The following is a 23,377-nucleotide window of genomic DNA, read 5'->3' on the forward strand; positions in this document are numbered from 1 at the left end:
TCTATAGCAATTCTAGTGGATTTCAGAAGGTGGAGACTGTAGTAGGTGTCACCGTCATCGTAATATGTAGTTATGCATGGTCAAAGATTTGGGGGCAGTGGAGGGGGGCGGGGAACGGTGTAACAAGCTGAGACAAAAGGACACATCTCAGTAGTAGAAATGCAATAATACACAGGGAACATCAATTGAGATTAACAGAGCACATATTAATGTATGTGGGAGATACACTGTTCGCTTATGGACTTAGTGGGTGGCTTTGGATAAAGTCTTGTGCCTCCCTGTCTTGGTTTTTCCATCTGTAAAATGGGAATAAATGTGGCAGGGCTGGTTGCCACAGGGAACAAACACGCAAATGACTGTATATTTGCGATAAAAAAACCCTTGCAACTTTGGTTCAAAAAAAGCTTGTGGGGATAAGATCTAAGAACCTCGAAGTCCTGTCTCTTGCTCACCTGATGACCCAAAACAATGGGATGGAGAACACTGAGAAAGATGCTTGAGGTGCAAATGACTAACATGAAACACAGCTGCCGTTCTTCACATATTGCCTCCGAGACAATGGTTAATTAAAGAAGCAGCATGACACCATCAAGCTCTGAAATGGAGTGAGGCAGGCAGAAACCGAGCAAGCTGTGAGAGTTATAATGAACAATAACTGGTTTAATATCTTGGTTTCTGTTATATAGTTTTTAGTTTGACATCCATCTTGGAACCACTCCCAAAGGCCATAGGCATGCTCGGTTCCAATTTTTTCCTCAAGAAACACTTTTGGCCACTAGATGGCAGCTTCATAAACATATCTTACATTCTTACACGCATACCATGTGTCTTTAACAAAACATTGTAAGGAAGATGCTGTGTGTTCCTTGTAGCATACAGTTTGGGCCTGAGCTTCCCTGTGCTCCTTTGGGAGGAAGTAGTTTCCTCAGTCACAGAGCTAAAACTCCAAGCTCTGGACCATACAATTTACTGTTTCCAGGATTTTTTTTTGAGGGTAGTCGTGTGCTTTAACTGTATGGTGTGGTCTGCCTGAAGATAACATGAAAAGTCTGAAGACGGGTCATTTTTCATGCTCAGAACTCAAGACCAAGAGCCCAGCCACACTTCCATTTACCCTGTGATTTCTGGTCACAGAGCTGAAATTGACTGAGCGACATTAGGCATGGCCTTTTGGAATGGATGTCGGATGGCAAAGGGCCTTTTCAGGTGTAGGTAGTTTTGGCGTCAAGACTGCGATTTTGTGGCCTCGGGTGGCGGTTTCAGGCCTTGGGCAGAATCCTTTAGTCTATCTTCCTAAATGGGGGGGCGTGAAGCAGTGACTCACCCCCCCCCATGTGGTGGTGATCCCAGGGTTCCCCGTTAAAGGGGTCGTTTTGAGGGGAGGCATTGGCCATATGCCAAGAGGTTGTCATTGCTCTCCCCTGCAATGGCGGCGAAACGGGGGGCGGGTTTTCTGCCTGAACATATATTTTCCAGAGCCAGCCCAATCCCCACACATTCTAGATAACCCTGATGTCTCCCAGATCCCCGGCTGGGGACTGGGAAGGATAAATGCCCAATGCCTGAACCAAGGTCTCCCTACATCTGAAACCTAATAAAGTTGTGGCAATTTTAATCCCATAGCGCATTTTCTTGAGTCATTATTCTGCTTGGGGGTTGCCTGGGGTTAGGGGGACTCCGCCTATCCACGTAGTAGTAGTAGTAATAATAATAATAATAATAATAATAATAATAATAATAAAGTAATAATGCCTCTTGGACAAATGATAATGTGGATGGGCCCCAAATCTCTCAGGATCCAGCATTCAAGCACAAAGGAAGCCAAGCCACACATGAGACAATGGAAAATAGGTACTATGTACAGCTCAGTGCTCAAACACGGCCATGACGGACCAACTTTCAGCCCTGCCTCACAGGTCTTGAGGAACCCTGTGGCCATGAAGCAGCCTGTTCCTTGTGCCAGCAAAGCTGCTCCCTCACAAAAGCAAAGGAAGGGAGGGAGAATGAAATATAAGCCGTTACCTTGTAGAGTTTGAAGAAAGTCTCGTAGATGAAGATGAGGGAGATGAGGAAGGAGAAGATCTCCTGGGTGTAGCGGGAGATGTAACGTACCAGGAAGCTGCCCTCAAAAGCCACCACCACCAATACCAATATTATAAGCCAGAGGCCGATCCAGACTCTCCCCGGATGGTACGCAATCTCTAAACTCTTACAAAACTGTGTAGAGAGAAACGGGTGGGGTGCAGAGAGGAAAGCAACGGAGAAGCTAGTGAGATGTTGATGGTTCTTTCCCCCTCAGCTGAACTTGCTCTGGAATTAAACAGCTATCCAGAATGTAGAGTATTGGCCCTTCTTGTGATACACTACACGGGCCATGCTGAAATCTTATAGCCCGTTCCTCCTGTGAAACCTGCATAGACATTTATAGCCAGGTCTGTGTACAGTGGTACCTTGGGTTAAGTACTTAATTCATTCTGGAGGTCCGTTCTTAACCTGAAACTGTTCTTAACCTGAAGCACCACTTTAGCTAATGGGGCCTCCTGCTGCCGCCGCGCTGCCAGAGCACAATTTCTGTTCTCATCCTGAAGCAAAGTGCTTAACCTGAAGCACTATTTCTGGGTTAGCAGACTCTGTAACCTGAAGTGTATGTAACCTGAAGCATATGTAACCCGAGGTACCACTGTATAGTGCACAGGTGCTTCTGGTCACAACAAGCAAGCAGAGTTTGGTACATGTGAGGTTCAACATCTTAAGAATCTGAGCTTTGTTCTTTTAAAAGGAAGCAAGTTTCTACCATTTATGATAGGAATGTGAATGTTTTTAGACTCCCAGTTCCCATCCATCCCTGATCATTGGTCATGTTGGCTAAGAAGTCCAACAACATCTGGAGGGCAAGATGCTCCCCACCCCGTCTTAGGGTTATGGAAATATACCTGCAAACGCTCAGGCAGAATGGTTTTACTGGATCAAAAGCTGCCTAATCTAGCGTTCTGTCTCCATCTGTGATCAGCTAGAACCACCTGGAAAGTGGTTAGGGTTCTATGCTGTTCTTGGTAATGAGAGATATACTGCCTGCAAACATGGAAGTTCCATTTCATGGAACAGCTAATGACCATGAATAATAGAACTGTCCTCCATTTCGAATTTGCCTGTTTTAAAAGCAATGTAAGCTACTGTAATGGTCCTCACTACATCTTATGGTAACCATTGAATGGACAGGTGATCTCCATTGATTGGCAGGGTGGATCTGGGGACTGCATAAGTTTAAAGAAGCTTTTCAGTGTGTTGAAACAAGTAATCATTCAACAGGGATGTTATTTATAGCAGGATACCTACCCCATAAAAGGCTTCTTCAAAGACCAGAAGGGGGCCAGAAAAGCCAATCACAAGCAAAGGTTGAGCTCCAAGCAAGCAGAAGATGACGCCCTGGACTGCCGTGGAGATCAGAAGCTCAGATACTCCCATCTGCTTCTCAGTCTTCTCACCTGGAAGCAACAGCAGATTATAGGCAAGAAAGAAGAAACCTGGGGTGTTTCCTGCTTTAAGAAACTTAAGAGATCTAACTGGCACATCAGTAAGAGGGCTGAAAATTTTTGAACTGGAGATGGACAATGCTTCTTCTTAAGAGAAGTTTAACTTCTCAAGGCGCATCCTTATTTCTTTTGTCTTGCTGTTGATAAAACAGAACAAAAGCCTGCTTGTCGAAGCTGAAAGTGACATGAGTGGAGGCACACCATGAGCAAAAATCCCCAGCCTTAATTACTGTAATGAGTTTGGGGTTGTGGGTGGCCTTGATTTTCAGGGTCCCCTCCAATCCTGTGATTTTATAGCTGTAAGACAGGATTCTGCAAAAGAAACAACAACCAGGGAGGGGGTGACTGCTAAAATGGTCAAACTATTTTCCTTGCTAAGTAAATAACCAGGTCTATTAAGTATCTGCTTTGTAATGTAAGCTAGAGATCTTTCCGGAAGGTGTGCCAGAGTATATCTTTCTTATTCTTCCCCGATCCCCTGGCTGGAGGAGATGTCACCAAGGTCTCTTAGTTTACCAGCATCCAGCCATTAAAAGAATAAAATAAATGTCAAAAAATAAATTTCACATAGTTGAAGATCAGTAGCATAGGAGTGCCTGCGACCCAACATACAGATGTTTTTGTGCTTTAAATTGCTTTTATAACTATTTACTTTACATGTAAGCTACGTTGGAGCATTGCTTATGGGAATAGTGGTATAAAACTGTTCTATAAGCAAATCAGTCAGCAGGCAAGACATGGAAGTAGCCTCTAATAGGGTTTTTCTGGCATAATTTTCTAGCTGTTGTTCATGTGGCCAAGTCCCAGTGGCGTCACAAGGGGGGTGGATGGCGCCCCCCCGGTGCCATGTCTGTAGGAGTGACAAGAAGGCACCCCATGGGGTGCTCACCCCACCACCCCTGGGCGCAGCGCCGTGAGCAGCCATCGCACCACCACAGCCGCATGTGGAGGATCCTCCGTTTGTAGCTGCAGCAGCGAGCAGAGGATCCCACCACCATCTGTAGGGCGTTTGAGCGGCACCGGCGGCAAACCGCTACGTACAACGCATGCATGGTGTTGCATGCATGCGCTGTACGTAGCGACGCCGCACATGTGCTGTACATAGCGGTTTGCTGTCGGCACCGCCTGAGCGCTGTACGGATGGCGGTGGGATCCCTCCCTCGCCGCTACAGCCAGAGGATCCCTCTGCCGCTGCTGCAGCCACGAGCAGAGGATCCTACCACTGTCCGTATGGCGCTTAGGTGGTGCCAGTGGCAAACCACTACGTACAACACATGCCCGGTGTTTTATGCATGCGTTGTACGTAGCGGCGCAATGCGTGCGCAGCCGGTGGTTTGCCGCACCCTCGGTGTTGGTCAGCCTTTGTTCGCCCCTGCCATGCTCCACCTACATATGAGAAGGATGTGAAGAAAGCAAACAAACCATCATAGCCCAACCTGCTAGGAAACTTTATGTCATTCTACTTCCCGTCCTGTTTTGTCCAGCAGAAACTCAAGAGGGGAAGTGGTGCTGAGCTGCTGGGAACTCCAGTTTGATGCAATATTTCCCTCATTTTCATAACAATACTTCCCCACTGATAATCAGTTTGTGATTCCTTGTCAGGGCGCAGCGAGCAGCCCCAGCTCCCTTACCCAGAAGGCCTCCAAAGGTAATGGCAGGAGAAAGGGCAGCAAAGTAGATAAAGATGACGGCAGCCAGAGACTGAGCATTGAGAGCGTCCGTGATGTCACTGAGGTACTTGGGGTACCGGCGTTTTATGTCCCTCACCAGCCCTCCGAAAGGCCTGCCAGTCCTTCTCAAGGGGTCGTCATCATCCTTTTCTGGGGTCTTGAAGGCTCGGTCCTGCAATTCTTGCTCTGTATGAGACAGAAGAACACAGGGAATGACAAGGCTGAATGAATGAAGGGAAAAGAGGACTGATGTTTTACTGGGGGCCTCAAAAGGGCTGTAAGCCTCGTTTTTTGCGAACATAGGTTTTGCGTTATGTGGAGCTCATGAGTTTCATCCCAAATCTTGTGGGAAGCGCTTAAGGCAGCGGTGAGGAACCCCACAACAGGTCTCCACATTTGGACTGTGAGGAGGTTTGGCAAAGCTACACACACCTGCCCTACACCTGACATTATCTATGACATTAGGTGTGGGGCAGCTGCAGGGATGGAGGAAGAATTCTCTTTGGTTCTTGTTTAAAGCTGAATCCATCAAATTCAGGTTCCAAAGCAATGTGAGAACCAAAACATAGCCATCCTCTGAAATTCTCACTTACCTGAAATTTGCGATGCAGTTCTACAACCAAGCAATGTTTACAAAAATGCATACATCAAGGGAAAGTATGCATAAAAATGAGTATATTAGTAAAAATACTATTAAAAATGCACTCTATTAGCAGTTGTTTTAATGTGTACATTAGTCAAACCTGCATGCAAAATGACTTCTGAAAATCAATAAAAATACATGTATAAAAATATGTATGTTTCAAAGTGCTGCAAATGGTGCATTTGCTCCCACATGGCTTAATTTCAAACTGTTTGGGTGATAACAGGTCGCCTGATGTCATTGTAACATCAGGTGATTGAAAGCTGGGTGGCCCTGCTCACCTATCAAGCTTGGCTGGTGGGGGAGGTAAGAACATAGAGTTGTAGCCAACTAATTCCTGCTCAGAGTAGACCCCATGAAATTAGTGATCCTAACTTAGTAACTTTACATTAACGGGTCTACTGTGAGTGAGACTAACATTGGTGACAGCCCAAAGAGGCATGTGTCACTGAGCATGTTCATAGTGTTTTTCATCAGCGCTAATCTACTTAATATTTTAAACTCTATGTGATATACAAATATACAACATCTGAGAAGTACCATAGCTCAGGGAGAGCGCATCTGCTTAGCATGCAGAAGGGTCTAGGCTCAATCTTTGGCAACTCCAGGTAAGGCTAGGAGACCTGTCTGATATCCTGGAGGGCCACTTCCACTAAGGGCTCATCCAGACCCCTTTTTGGATCGCATTTCTAGGCTTTTAAAGTTTTATGCTTTATTATGTTTTTATATATGTTGGAAGCTGCCAAGAGTGAATGGGGTAACCCAGTCAGATGGGCAGGGTAAAATTATTATTATTACTATTTTTATTATTATTATTTGCAGGTCTGCACTTTGAATCTCCGTGTCCAAGTGTTTTGTTTTGCCCCGGTGCTTTCCCTATGAAAACCCTCTCTTTACCGCAGACAACAATTCCACTGAAAACCTGAGTTGCTGTTTGTTCCAATTCCGCGTCAAAGAGCAGGTTTTCCTGGGGAAAGCAGTGGAGGTGGGGGAGCGCTTGGACATGGACCAGGAAAGCACAAACCTGTGCTTAGAAAGTGAGGGGCAAAACGTAAGTATGGATGGGCCCTTAGTGGAAGCAATATTGAGCTAGATGAGAGAATCATCTGATTCAGCCTAAGGCAGCTTCCTAGGTTCCCTAGGTATGCTTGGTAGCGATCAGGCAAAGTTCCCTGCAGATCACCCCATAGTGATTCATACATACCAAGCTGTTTAGTGGGCTCTGTCCTCTCCTCCGGCCGGTACCTTTTTCGCAGGAGCTCCTTCTGCACTGGTAACAACGACTTAAGGAGCTTTTCACTTTGGATATGAGAGGGCGGGACGACGATGCAACAGTCCAGGTATGCATCCAGGCTCTTCAGCAAGTCTTGCCTACTTCCTGCCATGTAGGAGTCAAGGCGGAACACCTAGTCAGGGAAGAAGGAAAAACATGGAGACTCAGGGAGCCAAATGTTGTGCTTGGGAGGGTTTGTAAAAGGGGCAGTTCCTGGGGTGAATTTCCACAGGATCTTCCTGTGTCCAGAATGATGACATGGCTTGTGGCACATGGCCAGGTCCACATTGTTTAATTTAACATGCTACATTTAACACTTTTAGCTCCTGTTTTTCCAGAAGAGTTAAGTTAAGCTTGCAACATAAGTATGAGGTCCACCCTTTCCAGAGTGCTTCTGTCTACCATACTCAGGTGAATGAGCAGACGCAGGGAAATTCTAGATCATAAAACAGGGATGGGAAAAGCCTGTGGCCCTGATGTTGCTGGACTACCAGCCTCAGCAAGCATGGCAAAATGGTCAGAGGTGATGGAAAACAACACCTGGAAAGCAACAAGTTCCCCATGCCTAACCTAGACAATCCTTCCTTCCATGAAAGGAAATTCCAACTACAGTGGTGCCTCAGGTTAAGAACTTAATTTGTTCTGGAGGTCCGTTCTTAACCTGAAACTGTTCTTAACCTGAGGTACCACTTTAGCTAATGGGGCCTCCCGCTGCTGCCACTGCCGCGCGATTTCTGTTCTCATCCTGAGGTAAAGTTCTTAACCCGAGGTACTATTTCTGGGTTAGTGGAGTCAGTAACCTGAAGCGCCTGTAACCCGAGGTACCACTGTACTTTCTTGGGCAAGTTGAAGCCATGGAGGGTTCCAACTTACCCTTTCGGACATCATTGTTGAGATGGCTCTCCCAATCTCATGGTAGTAGTTGGCGTGAGGGGAATCTGGGCCCAGAACCACAAAAAGGAATCGGACAGGCACAGGAACCTCCAGAACGTAGTCCAGTTCTACAGCATCCTTCAAGCGCACAAAGGCTAGAGTGGGATGGTCCACAATGCTGGCACGGCCTGAAGGGAGGATGGATGGGTATGGGGCATCATTTAGGGGGCTTAGCACAGAAACAGAAAGAAAAAGAAACACAAACCATGTGCAGGAAAGGAAGGGATCCAGGCAGAGGCAAAGGGAGGTGGAATGGAAGAGAATAGGGACACGGGAAGAAAACGAGAGACAGTAAAGTGAGCAAAGTCTGCAAATGAGTTTGGCTAAGCCAGATAGAGAAGCGAAGCAGCGTCTTTGCCAGGGAGAAACATGGCTCCCCCTGACAAAACACACAAGACAAGCAAGAACCAGAACATACTTCCTTCCTCCCAAACTTGCTAGATTAGCATACATCTTGTAAAAGGAAGAAGTTATATTTTATCCCATGTTGGCTTGAATCAGGACTGGCTCTACCATTATGTAGGGTGGAGGGGCAAATTTGTGGCAATTTTAAACTCCAGCAAGTTGTCTGTTGTTGTTGTTGTTGTTGTTGTTGTTTTAAAAATTAATATATTTGTAGTAACCGTAGGGAGCATCTTTTTTGGATTTTCCATCTCAAACCCCAAAATGTCTAAGGCTATGCTGGACAGACATTATGAATCTGGTTAATATTTTTTTTGCAATTTTAAATTTGGTTAATTTTTTTATTTTAAAAAAAAGGAAGAGAAAAGAAAGGAAGAAGGAAGGTGGAGCTGGGAGCAGAGAAATGCTTTCGCTAGTCTTTTGTGGTTAAATAGGGTAGCTCTAACACAGACTACTGAGGCCCTGAGTCCCATTCAATGTTCCTTCGTTTCTCTTCCAATATCTGGAGACCTTTGAGAAAGGAGCCCTCCAGACATCCTGTTTATTAGGTATTCTTTATTATTTGTGTTCATGATGGTATCGGAGCAGTCACACAATCCATACTGCCCAACTTTTTCAGGTCAAAAACCAGGACATGCATCTTTCAAGATGTGCTCCTGGGTGAGTTACATGACCCGCATCATGATCTTGCCTCCCTAGTGCTTTTTTGGGGTGCAATCTCAGGTGATGCCCCCAAATGTGCATTGCTCGTGGTTGCACAAGATTGCAGCCCCCCCAAAGCACTTTTGGGGAGTGAGAGCGCAGAGCGAGAGCATGGCACCCAAAATGGCCGCCACGATCTCTCGTCATTGCACATGTTAAAAGTACTTACCAACCAGGACCAGTGTCGCTTCTGCATCAGGTGGGATCTTATCTGCCAGTGGCTTCTTAATACCACCGCTTGAGCCTTCCTGCAACAAGAGAAGCAAGCAGTTAACCTCCAAGGTCATGAGGCAGGTTGACACGGCCCAAGTTCATTTCACAGTATGCGCTCTGTTGCTGCCCTCAGAATGGGGGATTCTGAGAATACGATGTTTTCATTTTTATGAATGAATTAGAATTTTCAGTCATTTATTCCTCTGGTCTCAGCACATGAATGTCAACTCCAAATCTAACATGTATATATGAAGTTCTGCTTTGTTTGGTGGGGGTCTTGGGTTATTGTTGTTTTTAAATATTGTACTAGTTTTTCTTTAAAATAAATGCAAGTATTGACCATTGGAACAGAAATCTGCTTTCAGAATGCATATATATTTGCACTCACCCTTCCCTAAAACATGGCAACTTTTCCTTTTTGGGACTTGCGAATATATAATTAGAAAAAGGCTATGGAACTTCATTTTCAATATATGATTACAGCAGTGAGACGTTTATATGCACAAAGATGGAAAGACTCATAATTACCTACAATGGAGGAACTGTTGTCAAAATTATTGGATTTAGCTGATATGGCGAAGTTGCCATGTTAATAAGAGAAAAGTCATTGCCAACAATTACTAAAGATTGGAAACTTCTTATAGCCTTTTTGTGTGGAAAAGAAAATGCACTCATGACTTTTGGGTTTGAAGATGGAAGATAATTTGGTTTATAAAAAGTAGATTTGTTGGGTGTTATCTTGAAGTGGATGTGTTGAATAATTTTTATATATAGCTGACAGATATATATTCTTTCTTTTCCTTTTCCTCTTTTCTTCATCTGTCTTTCTATCTCTTTCTCTCTTTCCCTTCCTGGTCCGTCTTTTTATTTAGATTAGCTTTTTAGCTTTGATAAAAAATATATTTGATATCAATTTTTGTATTCCTATTTCCAAATTTTAATAAATTTTATTTTATTTTATTTTTTAAAAGGACAACTTTTGCAGATTCAGGCTGCAACTCTAAGTATACTTCGCAGGGAGAAAATCCCATTGAACTCAGTGGGGCTTACTTCTGAGTAAAGGTACTCTTATTAATCTGCATGCATTCTTCGGAGGACAGAGCATCAGTATCTTATGGTGCCAAACAGGCATACGAAATGAAAGGCTTTTGATTTACAAATGAACAGTAGGTTGTAAGTGCCCTTCTATACCTGAAGAGGGCTCCAAGGACTGATCACAAATTGGTCCCAGCCTTAACCCAGTGTGACTCCATTCTGGTTCAAGTCCCAGAGTTCCTGGAGTTGAGTTCACAAGATTGGTCTTCTCCATCTCCTAAACCCACTGACTGAAAGTTCTCTTACCTGCTCTGAGTCAGCAGGGAAGGTCTTCATCTCAATCTGGTGATATTCTTGCAGAAGCGGCTGTCCTGAGTCCTGGCCATCAGTTCTGTCCAGCCGCCCAGGCAGAAGAGTCCCCACTGAAGTAGACTCATCAGGGTGACTGGACAAAGGGGGAAATAAATGAGGGGAAGGGTAGGAACCAAGAAAGAAGGGCAGGGAGGGAAGGAGAAAAGTTTGATGTCTAGGACCTCGGACAAGCAAGCATCCAGTAAATAATTAAAATTAATAAATACTTTATTACTGGTTTCGTTCACAGGCAACTGATACATGTGAAACTATCAGAGGTTGGGAGGCAATATTCAGTAGGCTCAACACCCCACACAAGATGGGGCAGATGAGGCCCAGCCCTAGCTGGGAAAGGTATTGTCTCTGTAGTGTTGAGCTTCCAAACCCTCATAAATGATTGTGAGGATATTTCCCTGCCCCTTCTTCAAGCTCAGGAGGACGTCTGGGCAATGGTGGAGCTTCATGCTCCGGCATCAGGGGGCGGAGAGCAGGCGGGGGCGTGGCTCACTGCCTGTGGGGGCATGGTGCCCAGCGTGGGGGGGGCAGCCGCGATGGCACCCTGCCGTGATTGCGCTGCCGGGGGCGGTGCGCTCCCCCCGCACTCCTCTTCCTCCGCCAGTGCGTCTGGGGTTATCCGCAACACACTGCACTCTAGAGACTCTCTAAGTGGCACAAAAACCACATATGACATGGACACACTCCTGCACTCTGGCTGAATTTGGAGCCAGCAGGGAGGGAACGGGATCACCCCCTGACTTTGTGCTGTTCTTTGGAAGTGTACCTGTGCTGAAGGAGGAGAGTCCTTAAGACTAACTCTCGGTCATCCGGCTTGATCTTCCCTTCATGGATCATTTCATCAAGCATCTGATTGGCAATCCCAGCTAGGCTCTTCTCTTGCAGGTCTAGAAGAACAGTTCCTAGAAGAGTAGAAAGAAGGAACACACTGGCTGAAACCTGACAGTTCAGAAGATATGCCTGCTAAAATTTCAAAGGTACAAAGGAAGAGGATTTGGGAATCTTTCCAGATGACTATTCAGTTCCCCCAACAAATTGTTGTCACTCTTATTTCGGAAAATTCAGATTTTTCAGCAAGGTTATGCTCATGCTGTTGAATACAACATGGTCATTTGGAATTTTTATATCTTCTCCTTTGCAAGGACAAATAACGTAGAATCAGGATTTAGGCGAGAAGGAATTGGAAGTGATGGGTGTGTTTGCCTATGTGTTGTAGGCAAGCAGAGCTGCTCCTAAAAATGATTCCCTGTGCTCAACCTGAGGGCCAATTCATACATAAATGTTGCATTTCCTCAATGCCACAGAGTGACAACAGGCACACCTCACGGCAATTTCCCTCACCTTTGCTGAAAGCCCTGCGCACCTCCAGAAGGCTCTGGAAATTCAAATAGGAGAGGTGTGGTCTTCCCCAGTGCCCCATCTCCTCAAAATCCTCTTCCAGGTTGATCCAGTGAGAAGCCTCCATCCAGCGAAGCTCGTTGTTCCTGTCCATGACCAGTTCATGAAGTTCTACAAATGCCTGGGGAGTATAGCAAAGGGCCCTGCGATTATGGTGGCCACCTTTCCCCTTCCCCTTTCAGAGCTCTTTAGGGCAGATCTACACTCATGGTTCATAAGAAATGGTTTTTATAACATAGATTGACATATGTTTTTCGCTTGTAACGTGAATGATACGTTATTAAAACGTGACACCAGAGGGCGCTGCAGAGCAACCGGCAGTAGGGAAACTGCTTTTTGACAACACACACACAAAAAGGTAAGGAACGTTTTTAACTTACTAGTATGCCCTGTGACATTTTAGAATGATATATCTAATATTGTTCTAATAACATTAAAAAGGTCAGTGTAGATCCAGCCCAGGTCTCTTTAGCAGTAGCAAAAGAGGCAGAAATTCAACAAATCGGGGCCTCCCTTAAAGAGGACACATATTTTGGTGAGACCTGGACAACTGACACGGTTCAAGGGACCTATTTATGCCCATGCATGTGACCCAGAGCTTCCTCTTTCGGCCCGTGCATTCAGAACACCCGTCCACCTCTCCCTACTTTTAGGGCTTGTTGCGCTTGACCTTGCTATGCCGTCATGTGTCGTCTGTCGTTGTGATAGGGGCATGGCAGGAATTTTCCCCACTTGGCTGATTGGCTGTTGCCATTTGGGTTTCGCCTGCTGCGAAGCAAATTGTCACAATTTGTAAGGTTGCGGATAGGCTCTGGTTCAGGTTATAGGGATGGGAGAACGCTCTCGCCATCCCTATGCGAAGGATATTCCATTAAAGGAATCTGGGGACTCGATGGTTTGGTCAACCCTTGTGAAGGGGTTGTGCCCGTGCCTGAGTCCAGGGGGACATTTGGGTGGAGGAGTTGGCCATTCCCGGCTTTTCTCTTATCCAGATGTTCACCCTTGGCTGACCTATGCTGGAACCCTGGGTCAGCACTGCCTGCATGGCAGGGAGCTAGTCGAGCCAGAGCCTATGCAACCAGTCACTTTCTGTAATCAATAAAGTTGTCGCCTAAATTCTGCCAAAAACCAAACCAAAATTTGAGTCGTGTGTGAATTTATTTTAGGGGGGAGGTTTCTGGGTCTGAACACGCAAGTACAGAGACCGATAGTTTCACCTGTTGAATTTCTCCCTGCAATGAGCACATTAAAGACACAAGGAGCACTGCCAGAAAGAAAAGCTTCCTTGTTAGGGAGACAAGGTAAAATTCAAAGCTCTCCAGTCCCTAGGAACTTACCTCACGTGTGTTTCTGCGATAGGAGGGCGGTGGGGCAGCCCCCCCACTTCCTAATGCTTCCTCGGGTGAGGAGGCACCTGTCAACAAGAAAATATGTGTGTTTATTACTTTTGAATTCCACCCCTTCCCCAAATTCCTCCAAGAAGCTCCATGCAGCATGCATGAAATTTCCCAACTATATGCCCCCAACAACCATATGAAATAAAGTTAAGCTGGCAGATATGACACCCAGTAAGCTTCATTTTCTAGATCTTCCTTGTCCAGGTCCACAGCAATGTATCTACTGTCTTGCAGGGTCTCAATAGTTAATCAAGTCTCACTTTCTTGTGTGGCCCAGGTGAACTTCAGGTGTGTGACAGAAGGGGTTTTTTGTGTGTATATCCCTCAACTGGAATCAACTTTGTCCTTAGAATCAGGGTGGCATGCTGGCTAGATTGTTAAGACTACAACTGGAGAGGCCTAGGTTCAAATCTTCACTCAGCCATGTAGTTCCCTGTGTGGTCATTCTTCTCCCTCAGCCTAACCATCCAGAGCTCCCTGGAGGCATACTACTACTACCACTACTAATAATTTATTATTTATACCCCACCCATCTGGCTGAGCTTTCCCAGCCACTCTGGGCGGTTTCTAACAAAATATTAAAATACAGTAATACATCAAACATTAAAAGCTTCCCTAAACAGGGCTGCCTTCAGATGTCTTGTAAAAGTCTGGTAGTTGTTGTTCTCTTTGACATCTGGTGGGAAGGCGTTCCGCAGGGTGGGTGCCACTACCAAGAAGGCCCTCTGCCTGGTTCCCTGTAACTTGGCTTCTCACAATGAGAGAACCGCCAGAAGGCCCTCGGCACTGGACCTCAGTGTCTAGGTAAAACAATGGGGGTGGAGACGCTCCTTCAGAATGGAATAAAATGTGTGAATCTATGGTGCTCACTAGAGACAAGAGTTTCTAGAGGCCAGGTGGAAGTGGCTGATACATCAAGAATGTCCATTCCAGTTCACAAGTACCAAAAGGTAAAATGTATCCCCAGTGGGAAAGATATAACTCTGTGGTAGAGCATCTGCTTTGCATGCAGGAAATTTCAAATTTGAGCCTCAGCATCTCCAGGTAGGCCTGAAAACCTGGAGAGCTGCTGACAGGGTCATGGGTTCGAGTCTCACATTGGGTAAAAGATTCCTGCAGTGCAGGGGGTGGGACTAGATGACCCTTTTGGTCCCTTCCAACTCTACAATTCCACGATTCCACGAAACAGACAGTACTGAGCTAAATGGCAGCTTCCAAATGTTCAATCTCTTCAAAAAGGCAAAGACAGGGACAAAGTAGGGAACAGTTTTTGTGCCCCTGACAGGTACCAGAAAATCAGGACAATTGGTGCAAACCCAGTTTCTCGGAGTTCTCTTGCAATTTTTCACAGCTCCTTCTTTTTATTTCCAGTTCCCCTAATTCAAAGATTTGTCTAGCTGTTGTAAAGCCAACAGAATAGGCAATTGAAATCCCACTGTTTTCTTTTCTTCCTCCCACAATCAGAAGTCAGGACCTTCATTTCAAATGAGCGTAAAAGATAAGAGAGGTATTGTCCTCCTGCTGTCAATTTCTGGAAGTTTGTGCTCTCTATATATTGGCTGCTGCAACTGATCTTTGAGAAAGGTTCTAGAGGGGGTTGCCAGGATGCTGGGTTTGACCTGAAACTTCAGGATTTTAGCATCATTTTCCAAGTCTCAAAAAAATTGTAAAACCACAGGGTGAGAAGCCAAAATAAAGGCAGCAGGTAATTGCATAAAAGCTGCAGTGTTTCTGTTTTAGCCCTATGTCCACCAGGCTGTGAGATATCAGGCACAGACAGGCTCTCCTGTCTGCCCCCAAACAGGCACCACTAGGACCTGCTTCTATCTCACAAGGTTCCACTTCCTGATCTTCCAGGCGCTATCCAGGCAACCCTGCATTTCAGGATTGGAGACCAAACAGCAGCCCTTGTTTCTGACAATCTCTGCCATACCTTGAGTGGGCAAAAGGAGCCATTGTTTGGGGCTTTCATGCAGAGAAGAGTGTGGGAGGCAAGGAAAAAGGTGCCCCCAATCCCATGGCAGCTCTGACTTATGTATTTTAACATTTAGCACCTTAAAATGATACTACACCAAGAACACAATGTACATCTAAATTATGCAGAACTCAAAAAAGGGCTCCAAATCAAACTTTGGTGATTTGATGTGTATAAAAGCATGGAAGAGTGTCAGCAATTTAATAATAATAAAATATTTGGCATGCATAGATAGCTTCTGAGCTGCGGAGATCCTGATTCATAGCTTACTCTCTTAGCCATTAAACAACATCACCTCTTTATTTATTCACAACTTCGGCAAGTAGCAGAATTCTGGATGGCATACTAAATGACTTTCACCACCAAAAGGCAGTGAAGACCTTATCTTAAATTGATAAGTAGGAGTAGCCAGCATTTCCTGCCATGGTCATCCCATTTAGCATAAAGAAATAGCATATATATATAATTAATATTTTGAAAATTGGCATATTAACTCCATGGATTTTGCCATTTGCTTAATGAATTGGCATTCCGATTATTAAAATATAGAATAATATTTGCATGAGCCAAAAATAATATGTTGCATGAGCCATCAGCTACTAGACATTGGAAGAAAACGACAGGAAAGGCCATCATTTCTCAATATCTTGTTAGTGAGATTCCAAAGCAGCCTTCCTCCACCTGGTGCCCTCCAGGTGTTTGGACTTCAAACTCCCATCAGCCCTCACTGGCAGAGCTAATGGCAAGAGATGAAGGGAGTTGTAGTCTAAAACATTTGGAGGGCACCCGGTTGGGGAAGTCTGCTCCAGGAGCATTTGTCCAGGCCTGTTAGACTGCTGGGTTCAGTGGATCCTTGGTCAAGGGTCAGCAAACTTTTTCAGCAAGGGGCAGGTCCACTGTCCCTCAGACCTTGTGGGGGGGGGGGTCGGACTATATTTTGGAAAAAAAAATGAACAAAATCCTATGCCCCACAAATAACCCAGAGATGCATTTTAAATAAAAGGACACATTCTACTCATGTAAAAACACGCTGATTCCCAGACCGCCCGCAGGCCGGATTTAGAAGGCAATTGGGCCGGATCCGGCCTTTGGGCCATAGTTTGCCTACCCGTGGTCTGAAGCAAAAAAGCAATTACAGTCGTACCTCAGAAGTTGAACAGAATCCGTTCCGGAAGTCCGTTCGACTTCCAAAATGTTCGGCAACCACGGCGCAGCTTCCGATTGGATGCAGGAAGCCTCGGAAGTAGAAGCGGACTTCCGAGGTACGACTGTATTGCATTCCAAAGTCTACCCCTCTACCCCTATTCATTGGACCAAGTGCAGAATGAGATGTCACAGAGCTATATCTTCAAATGTGGGGGTGATTTCAAGCAAAAAAGTGTGTTCTGTGTGTGTGTGTGTGTGTTTGTGTGTAAGAGAGCAAAACAGAGAAATGGCAAAGCCATGAAGAGTTCAACACCTCCATGCACAATTTCTTCACTTTTAATGGCTTCCACATCACTCTTTGGTAGTGACTTGTGTTTCAAGACACAGACCTGCCACCGTCACATTTAGTTCCACACAAAGTTGGGACCAGCTAGTTCCAAGCTTCCCCATAGATCCAGACTATGGTGTCTGCCACAATCACAGAGGAGTTTGCATTGTGGATGGTTCCCATGAGGCAACAACAGGAGCCTCAAACAAGCAAGCCAAGCCACTTGCAAGGGAGGGAAATCAAACAAGAAAACCCCAGTGAGCGTCACCACCAGCCACTCTGATCTCTCAAATACCATCCTGATGCCTAATACAGATACCATTCAGGCTCTGAGGTTTAAGCAAAATCAACTTCTCCGAAGGGAAAGTATATTGGAATTTAAGTGCAGCCTCCCCTCCACAGAACTCTACCTGACTAAGAGTCTGGAACTGGATTTTCATTGTTGTATGTCAACTGCAATGTACAAATAGGCTGTGAATTCCCTACAAAAACCCCCCACACTCTTCAGGATTACACTACAAATTGTCAGTACCAAATATATTCCTCGCTGTTCAAGAAAGAATGTTGCCCTCTTTGCAAATCACAGATTGTGATGGTATCTCTACAACAAATTTTCCCTGTTTTGCCCACCACAATGAAGATTCAAACAGGGGGAGACTGATAACTCTGTATGTGCAACCCTGGTCTTAGCTGATGGCAAGGTTTTGCTCCAGCTCTCCTTTCAACGCCACAGCCCATTAAATGTAGGATATAAGAATAGATTAAACGTAGGGCATGAGAATAGATCACATTGTCCCTGAGTTGGCGCAGAGTAGTGCATTTATTTCAGCATGTCCCCCTGTGGAAAGTCTCTGTGGATCAGCGGAAACAGCTTCCAGATGAGAGGTTTGGCACTTCCAACATGGGAACAATCGCCTCCACATTCAAGACCAAGAGTGATGGTGCTGGTCCCCAGTGCTAGTCCCTTCAAACAATTCTGATTCTTTTCAGAAAGCCCTCACAACCCACATCCAAAGTTTCTTGCACACGTGTTCAACTTCTTCCACACAAAAATGCATTTAAAAGGTAATCTCTGGCCATGGTACTGATACTACCGCCATGCATACTGCCCCCACCAGCTTTATCCCACATACCCTAAAAGCAGGCACAGTCCACGGTCCGGCATCCAAAAGAAAAGAGCTCCTGGAGTTTTGACTCTATAAACCCCCCTTTTGGCAAGAGAGCAGGACACCTGGGCCCCACCCTCAGATTCCTGTCACAAGTGGTTTTTGTGTTCATAGTAAATTGAAAGCCACTCTAACTTTGCTGACAGTAAATAAAGGGGGCCTTGGGCTCCTATCTAGGTGAGGGGACCAGCCTGGAGGCTTTCAAGAGGTTGAGTTGTAAGAAGTGCTTCATTACCAAGCCATGGCAAGCCCTTCAAGTTCACTGTTAAGTCAGGACACTTTATTAATCACCAGGTGAAGTTCCCTGCTGGGTAAGGTCTTGGTATATAAGAGGAACAGAGCTGCAGCAGACAGCACTAAGCAATAAGATAAAGCAAGTAATATAGTGGTACCTCGGGTTACATACGCTTCAGGTTACATACACTTTAGGTTACAGACTCCGCTAACCCAGAAATAGTGCCTCGGGTTAAGAACTTTGCTTCAGGATGAGAACAGAAATTGTGCTCCAGCAGCGCGGCGGCAGCAGGAGGCCCCATTAGCTAAAGTGGTGCTTCAGGTTAAGAACAGTTTCAGGTTAAGAACGGACCTCCAGAATGAAGTAAGTACTTAACCGGAGGTACCACTGTAGTAAGATGCAGGATAAAATAGAAAGAATAAAAGCAGGCAAATGGGTGCAGTCGAATTCAGCACAACATCTAGGGATGGGTGAATCTATTTCCCCCCATCTTAAATTCAGTTCTTCACATTCCCACATGACTTGATTTTTTAAAAAAAAGTATTCATGAAAATTCACCAGTATTTTAGTGTGCATTTCTCCTAATATACACATTTTTGCATGCAATCTTCGCTAGTATAAATCATTTTTGCATGTTGTTTTCACTGATATATTCATCTACATGTACACATTGCTGGGCTGAAGAACTGCATTGCAAAATTCAGAGAAGGGCAAGTTTTCAAGGGTGGCTGGGTTTCTGTTCACACATTGCTTTGGTAAATGCCTGTTAGGTATGTTAGCCTTTCCGTGTGAACTGAATTTATCCCCCGTCCCTTATAGGGTTCCCATCTTCTTTAATTGTTACTGTGCTGAAACTGCGTCTGTTCCAGACTTTGGAGATTGCACTGCATGAGCACAGAAATCTGCATACGGGGTGCAGAATTGAGAACCCCGAGAACCTCAGCTGTCTTTCTTGCCTTCCATCTGCAAGTCTCTGGTCCTTAAAATGACAAAGTATGGCTTGAAAGTGCCTGGATGATGTCTAGCAACTTCTCGGAAAGCTCAGTTGTGGGGAGGGAACTGAGCAGGACCTCTAGGGGGGCAGCCTTCACTCAGGTGTGTAGCAACAAATGTTGTGGCAAGGGAGCCTAAGGCTGCGTGTGTGTGTGTAAATAATTGCATAGCAGCTAGAATCAAATTATAGACAACAATTAAAATTCAATATTATTTAATCTTACAAAAGTTAGAAACAAGTGCCTGGCCAAAGTGCCAGAGGAGGCACTTTACCAGTCACTGAGTGCCTTTGGAGAAGTAGGGGAACTTGCATTGAGCAAGCTGCAATCCTTGCGTTAGTGGATGGGTACCACCTACTGCCTTAAACACATCCAACCATCCTCTTTTGCTGCCCCCTGTGTCTGGTCTGGAGCTCCTTTCCAAACCACTACCTCCCTCCCACTTCAAATCCTGCCTCAAAACTCCTTAGATCTTTGATTTATCCCCCTTAGTCTTCATCCTGAACTGGAACTTCACTTTGTGTAACTGCGTTTGGACATATCTATTACGTCCACCATCCCTCCACCACCCATATTTCCATTGTTCAAAAAGAATTTCTCAGTTTGTTGTGGCAGCCGGCTGCACTTTGGGTCATGTTCACTCTGCAAACCTCCATTTGCACACTGATGGTGCTAAAAAAATTATGATGTTGAGAATGATGGAGTCAGGCAACTGCCTACACTGAAACAGTGTTGAAAGGTTCTTCATATCACTCACATTCATCCGTTCTCTCTCACACGCATACACACCAATAAACCAAAGAGCTGCTTTTAACCAACTGTAAACAGAAACAGCTCGCACTCAATGGCTTCTGTCTTCATTTCAAACAAAATCTTTATTTATCATCAATAGCAGAAGCATTCAAGGAGAAGCTGAAAGCAAACATCCTTGTGGGTTACTGATTGCCTGATAAGGAGAAAAAACTCACAGAGCAAAATGTAAGGTGGCTGCTGTCCGGTATGGACCAGCTTCCACAGGACGAGAAGCAGAGGTCATAGTCCCAGTTATAAAGCATCTCAGGTAACCTTTAGCCCAGATTGGCTCCCAGCCCAGCCTTCTGATTGGCTGGGGAGTGGTCCTATATCACATAAGGGCAACCCGCACACCATAATGTGGCCCTTGGCTGACTTCCATGTGGCCCACAGTTCCCTTCCCCTGGTCTTTGGCACTGATCACTCATCAACACTTGATCAAAAATTGGTGTGTACACTCCTCAGCTATTCCTTGCACCAATGAGATAGCCGTTGGGGGGGGCAAGGGGTGGGATTGCTGCAACACCGCTGTTCACCTGTTCCTTTTCCTCAGGTGATTGGTGCTGGACACAGCCAAGGACTGCAGTGATTGGCTGTCTCCTCAGATGTTCCCACTGCCAATCAGCTGGACCTATTTACCTCTCCAAGGTTCAGAAAGCATCAGTGTTAAACATTTTGCCAGGGACCTTGAGAGGGCATGATTCTGAGCAGAGACGCAAGAGAACTGGGAGGAGTGTTTAGCTGCAGAGGTCTGTAATTCTTTATACAGTGGGCATACCTACACCATATTGCCCTGCTCTTCCCCTTGTGGGATTCCTGATGTTTTTCAGTTATTTCCCCCATATACATACATACATCTGTAACTGTGGGGAAAGGAAGTCAGGAGGTGGGGTGTCACCATTTGGATTGGAAAAGTGGCTAGTGGTGAAAATGTTAAATATCTTTCGCTAATGTTCCTTCACTCTCCCAATGCCACTGTTTTTTTAAAAAAATTAAAAACACCCATCACAGCTTTCTTTCACATCTTCACATGTGATGTTTAATTTCTCTCTCTATGTATGTATGTATGTATGTATGTATGTGTGTGTATATATATATATATATATATGCAAGTTTCTAGCTGTCACAACTGCAAAGATAGGTTTCAAATCATATTGGCAATGCCTACAGAAATAACAGAAGCCAGAAGGGAACTTATAAGTAATTCTGTAACATGCATAGGTCTGCACTCATTTCCATAAATTATTTGTATGGTGCACTCAGACTGCAGAATTCTTTTAAAACTTTGGTGTGGATTTTTGACTATTTTTAAAAAAGCGTTCTTTACAATTATCTGTGAGGCTGAGATGATTTCTCTGCTAATTACCCAGGAATTTTGCACTCTTCCCCCTCACAATTCATTTCTGAAGATGCCACCTTAATTGTTTTGGACAGTTATACCAAACCTTTAAAGTCTTCAAAGCACTTCCCATACAATCCTTATGCTTAATTTTAATTGATTTTATGATGTATGTTCTATCCATATTGCTCGCTGCTTAGATTGAAGCTGCAGTATTCAACTGCACAGAATGTATGAAGAAGATAAGAAGGACCTGCTGGATCAGGCTAAAGAGCCATTTAGTTCAGCATCCTGTTCTCACAGTGGCCAACCAGATGCCTGTGGGAAACTGGCATGCACGAGAGCCCTCTCCCCTCCTGTAGTTCCCAGGAACTGGTATTCAGAAGTGTTACAGTGAAGTACATTAGTACTATTACCCCCATAGTGCAGATAGGAAACTGTGACCAAGGTCATACATCTTCCCCCAAAGAATCCTGGGAACTGTAGTTTGTTAAGGGTGCTGGGATTTGAGTTCTGTGAGGGGTAATCTACAGTTCCCAGAGTTCTTTGGGGGAAGCCACGTGCTTTCTTTTTAATTTTTTAATTTTTATTAGTTTTTAACATATCATTTTCAACAGTCATTTAACAGTAATTTCATATCTTATACAATTTTTAGACTTCCATCAATCACATCTGAAAAATTTCCAGTCTTTTTCACTTAATTTACATTTCTTAATTTCACTGTTACTTTTAATTATCTTAACTAATAACTCTCTTCATAACCTTCCTTGCAATAGTTCTGTGAGGGGTGATCTACAGTTCCCAGGGCTCTTTGGGGGAAGCCACGTGCTTTCGATATATGGTACGGGTGTTACACAATGTTAGCTTGCCTGAGGTCACTTAGTATGAGTTAGTTCATGGTAGAGGCAGATTTTTTATTTTTTTTAAAGGGGAACCCTGGTTTTGCAGCTCAATCTTTTAGCCCCTACACAACATCATCACTGCACTGAAAATGCCACTGCATGGCACTCACTTGGTCCATTGTCCTCACAGCTCTGAAAGTGTCCTGCCTTCCCTGAGGGGGATACCCTTTCCATCCTCCTTCTCCTACTCAGGTGATATGCTCTCCGGCGGTGACCAGGCCAGAAGGAACGACAGAAAGAGACACACACCATAAAGAGACGCTGGCAAGCGCTGACTTGGTGATCTGAAAGTACAGAAATGGGGGGTGGAGGTGGGAGGACAACATGGGCCCCTGGTTCCTTGACTAGGGTTTGTTTTGCAAAAATTACTCCACTGTCACAGCCAGGTAACACTCTGAAATGCTTTGGCGTGAACTAAGGGGATGCAGGGGACGCGGGTGGCACTGTGGGTTAAACCATAGAGCCTAGGACTTGCTGATCAGAAGGTTGGCGGTTTGAATCCCCGCGACGGGGTGAGCCTCCCGTTGCTCAGTCCCTGCTCCTGCCAACCTAGCAGTTCGAAAGCACATCAAAGTGCAAGTAGATAAATAGGTACCGCTCCAGTGGGAAGGTAAACAGCATTTCCGTGCGCTGCTCTGGTTCTCCAGAAGTGGCTTAGTCATGCTGGCCACATGACCCAGAAGCTGTACACCGGCTCCCTCGGCCAATAAAGCGAGATGAGCGCCGCAACCCCAGAATCGGTCACGACTGGACCTAATGGTCAGGGGTCCCTTTACCTTTACGTTTAAGGGGATGCAGACCCAGCAGTGTATGGGCAAAGTGTCATTAAGTCACGTTGAAGGTGATTACGGGGTTCATAATCTGGTTGCTTTCCTACAAGACTTCTTTTAGCATCATGCCTAGGTTGGAGAGTGCCTGCTTTTGGAGCTGACCTGCC

The 23,377-nt window shown here is 45.1% G+C and overlaps 1 protein-coding gene across 3 annotated transcripts in view; it reads right to left on the bottom strand.

Annotated features, from left to right (window-relative positions):
- The window catches only part of SLC4A1 (solute carrier family 4 member 1 (Diego blood group)), a 47,194-nt gene that overhangs the window by 13,310 nt on the left and 10,507 nt on the right, over positions 1–23,377 (bottom strand). For 2 of the 3 annotated variants that reach the window (XM_083582277.1, XM_083582278.1), the window contains exons 4-13: positions 13,506–13,582; positions 12,112–12,289; positions 11,537–11,672; positions 10,711–10,849; positions 9,326–9,404; positions 7,993–8,180; positions 7,051–7,252; positions 5,165–5,389; positions 3,337–3,485; positions 2,023–2,217 (exon numbers count right to left, since the gene is read on the bottom strand). In XM_083582277.1, coding sequence (XP_083438403.1) covers positions 2,023–2,217; positions 3,337–3,485; positions 5,165–5,389; positions 7,051–7,252; positions 7,993–8,180; positions 9,326–9,404; positions 10,711–10,849; positions 11,537–11,672; positions 12,112–12,289; positions 13,506–13,582 — 1,568 coding nt within the window. Of the gene's footprint in view, positions 1–2,022; positions 2,218–3,336; positions 3,486–5,164; positions 5,390–7,050; positions 7,253–7,992; positions 8,181–9,325; positions 9,405–10,710; positions 10,850–11,536; positions 11,673–12,111; positions 12,290–13,505; positions 13,583–22,550; positions 22,725–23,377 lie in introns of all 3 variants that reach the window. The other variant, XM_083582276.1, reaches the window with a different exon arrangement.

Source organism: Podarcis filfolensis, assembly GCF_964270895.1.
Source record: "Podarcis filfolensis genome assembly, chromosome: 13".
Taxonomy (NCBI): Eukaryota; Metazoa; Chordata; class Lepidosauria; order Squamata; family Lacertidae; genus Podarcis; species Podarcis filfolensis.